This window comes from Rhagoletis pomonella, unplaced genomic scaffold, assembly GCF_013731165.1.
Source record: "Rhagoletis pomonella isolate Grant_MI unplaced genomic scaffold, Rhpom_1.0 Rhpom_scaffold_00014, whole genome shotgun sequence".
Lineage (NCBI taxonomy): Eukaryota > Metazoa > Arthropoda > Insecta > Diptera > Tephritidae > Rhagoletis > Rhagoletis pomonella.
This window is the reverse complement of record NW_023458568.1, coordinates 8,020,571-8,024,256: the sequence shown is the minus strand read 5'-3', so window position 1 is coordinate 8,024,256 and position 3,686 is coordinate 8,020,571. Positions and strand designations below refer to the sequence as shown.

Sequence of the window (3,686 nt, the reverse complement as noted above, 5' to 3'; positions counted from 1 at the left end):
ACACTTGTGCGATTTTGCTGCAGCGATTTATTCGAACATACAGAGTTCTTCTTTTGGTCGTGCCGAAATGGCAGACTGCTGCGTTTGAAAACGAAGACGTCAATAGGACTTTACAATATTTAAACGAAATTGAGCGTAAGAAAAGAAAACATATTTGATTTAGAAAAGTCAAGAATTATATTTTTGTTGACAAATACTTCTGGTTTGTCTATAAATTGACAGTTTTATGCGTACTTGAGTTTTGGAAGTTACTGCGTCTGTAGCATCAAAACGGAGCGGATTCGTTGCGACGGAATCGCATAGGTGCGTGGATGCCTTTATTTTACATTATTTGGATTAAGAAAAGTGACGCAAATTCAACATCGATGTGAAGGGACACTCAAACTGACGCGGTATTGGAAGTGCGGTACAAGGCACCGCACTTCCAATACCACGTCTGTTTGAGTGTCCCTTGATGCTGATAGAAATCTGGATCAATTTGTGATCAACTCTGTTTGCTTTGTTTTCTAATTAGGTGAGGAAATTTTAATTGACAGCACCGACAAATGAATATATACACAAACATATGTTCGGTTATGGTTAAAACAATTCATGTTTTTGTATTGAATTTTTGGTTTTAAATTCATTTTTTCCTTTTCAGTAGGGTTTTTTGCACATTATCTTCTGCGTGAGAATTGATCGTAATAGATATGGATCTGAACAAGCCACTAGAACACGGCTGTTTGTCAATAGCATGCGATTTCAAACTCGCGTAAATGTACATTTGCTAAATACAATAGCATGAACGCTCTTCGAAAACATATGTTCGAAATTGCTAAGGGCCGGTTGTTCAATGTCTGATTAGCACAAATCGGAGATAGAAGCTCCGGTTAAGCACAACTACTGCTTTATCGATCACATGTTACATGCATGATGTCGAAATCGTCGATGGTGTACTGGTAGTGATAACCAGACATTGAACCACCGGCCCTAAGTGTTGCAGTTTAGATGCAGCAAAAACCCTTCATTAGATTCGTAATGCAAAAATGGAGTTACATTTAGTTGCATTTAGGTGACGAAGTTTGTATGGATAAATGTAAATTTAGAGTAGCATTTAGAGCTAAATGCGTTAAATGTGCTTTTACTCGTAAGCAAAAACAGGCCATAAAATAAGATTTAAATACGCCCTTTTGACGTGCGAGTCTAAACTTAGCGTAAGGCACACCGACGGGTTAAATATTAACCCTATGGGCTACTTTGACTAGAAACAGCATTCAAAACAACAAGTGATAAATAAGTGGATGGCAAGTTTTTAAGCTAAAGCAGTGTGTTTCTAGTTAGACCTCTTATTTCGGCGCGTGTTGAGTTTGATTAGTGGCAGCTTGGATCAACAAGAGATACCTTCCAGCAATAACACATTGCATTCCAGGATGCCTAATATAAAAGTGTTTTCCGGCACTTCTCATCCAGATTTAGCCCAAAGAATAGTTGATCGTTTGGGCATAGATTTGGGGAAGGTAGTGACCAAGAAATTCAGTAATTTGGAGACGTGGTGAGTGCAAATAAGGACGCATTTTGCAATGCCCAGTTTCCGATTATCCAATATCAGATGTGTTGCATGCAAGAAAGACTAATGAAATTAAAATTTACGGTAATTATCTAGGTGGGCTTTCAATCCCAAAATTGGTCAAAATTTTGGAAATGGGATGCCATTAGACGCCTGGACCCCAATAACAAGAATCCGAAAACGGATTTTTTTACCAGATCAACAGTTATTAACAAAAAATTTTGGGCGTTGAAAGCCCAACTAGATAATTACCTAAATAAAAAAAATTTGTGGAGTTGGCTTTCCTTTACGGCCGATTTTGTTCCACTTATTACTACGGAATCGGTGCAGGGATATTAATGTTTATCACATGTTCACGTTGCTAAAGGATCAAGCTCAGCGCCTTCATCTACTCAAAACAAAGGAAAACGAATATACTGAAAACCTCGGAGATCTTTCAGGAGTAGAAGTTTGATAGAACTAGTTCAATAAATAGAATGAAGGACCTAGCTCGAAATTTAAAAGGTACTTCTCATGATTAAATAATAGGTGCGATCCCGTACGAGTCCGGACTAGTCAGAAATAGTCAGAATCAGTCAGATTTTACTGGAAATCGATCCCGTGCTCGGTTCTCTGATTATTGAGAGGACAAAAAGAGAGTAAATACGGTCAGAAGTTACCAGTCTTAGTCCAAGAATTTTTTGCTGGTAAATTCTGGTAAATGTGTCAAACGATCAGCTGTAGTGTGTTTGGCAATCAAATTGTAGACAAAGGAAAAGTGCACTCTGCTAATTCATGTTGCAAAGTATTTAATTACTTGTTTAAGTGGATTCTAATGAATTTTAAAGTATTTTTGGTTATTTACATGTGTGAGCTGAGTGTGTTTACATACAAAATAAGCAAACATTTACAACTAAAATTTGGAGGTTATGTTGAAGTTGACAGAAGTTACCATTTTTTAATAGAAAGCGATCCCGTACTTTCAATGTTACTCTCTCGCTCTGAGTGAATTTTAATTTTTTACAGTTTTACTAGTCCGAGTCCGAGGAATACGGGATTGCACCTAATACAAGGTTCGATAAACTGACATTTGTCTCTCTCGCACCGCTCCCTTAGCAGTGGCACCGTGTTGCTTCTTCGCAAATTTACTTGGAACAAGTGTAGCTTTGCTGTGAAATAGAAGTATAAGCTTTTGTGCAATATGTTTATTTGTATATGCATATGAAGCACATTTAACTGATAAAAACTCAAATTGTTTTCAAATTGGATGTTTACTTACCTCTCATAGTAGTTTTATTTTAATTTTGAGTCCTTTTGTAGTTTTTATACATCTAAATGACACATAAATTACATAATTCACGTAGATATATTAATATTTCGTTCAATATTTCGTTTAAAATGCCAGATTTCCTGCAAATACAATAGAATTTACAAAAGGAATTTCACTACCTATTGCCTATTTGCGATTTTTCTTACTACCATTTTCGCAATAAGGGATTGCATTCTTGCCGTTTCTCTGTCCTTCGTAAATGCATCCTTTTGTAAGGGAGTGCCAAACCAAGAAAAGTCGCAAATAGGGTATAGGTAGTGAAATTCCTTTTGTAAATTCGATTGTATTTGCAGGAAATCTGGCTTTTTAAACGAAATATTGAACGAAATATTAATATATCTACGTAAATTATGTAATTTATGTGTTATTTAGATGTATAAAAACTGCAAAAGGACTCAAAATTAAAATAAAACTACTATGGGAGGTAAGTAAACATCCAATTTAAAAACAATTTGTGTTTTCATCAGTTAAATGTGCTTCATATGCATATACAAATAAACATATTAGGGGTATTCTCTGAGTCTTGCAAAGCCCTTGCACGGTGCACAGATTGCACGGATTGCACGGTAAAAACCGGTTTTCGTATGGGACAGTTTTGCAAACCGTGCAATCCGTGCACCTTGCAAGGGCTTTGCAAGACTCAGAGAATACCCCTATTGCACAAAAGCTTATGCTTCTATTTCACAGCAAAGCTAAACTTTTTCCAAGTAAATTTGCAAGGAAGCAACACGGTGCCACTGCTAAGGGAGCGGTGCGAGAGAGACAACTGTCAGTTTATCGAACCTTGTAAAGGGTGATTTTTTTGAGGTTAGGATTTTCATGCATTAGTAT

The 3,686-nt window shown here is 36.5% G+C and overlaps 1 protein-coding gene across 1 annotated transcript in view; it reads left to right on the top strand.

Moving 5' to 3' along the window:
* The first annotated feature begins 1,246 nt into the window (after nt 1–1,246).
* LOC118749126 (ribose-phosphate pyrophosphokinase 1-like) overlaps nt 1,247–3,686 on the top strand; it is a 537,936-nt gene continuing 535,496 nt past the window's right edge. The window contains exon 1 of the mRNA XM_036483895.1: nt 1,247–1,531. Within this exon, the coding sequence (XP_036339788.1) occupies nt 1,410–1,531 (122 nt within the window). The 5' untranslated portion in view covers nt 1,247–1,409. The remainder of the gene's footprint in view (nt 1,532–3,686) is intronic.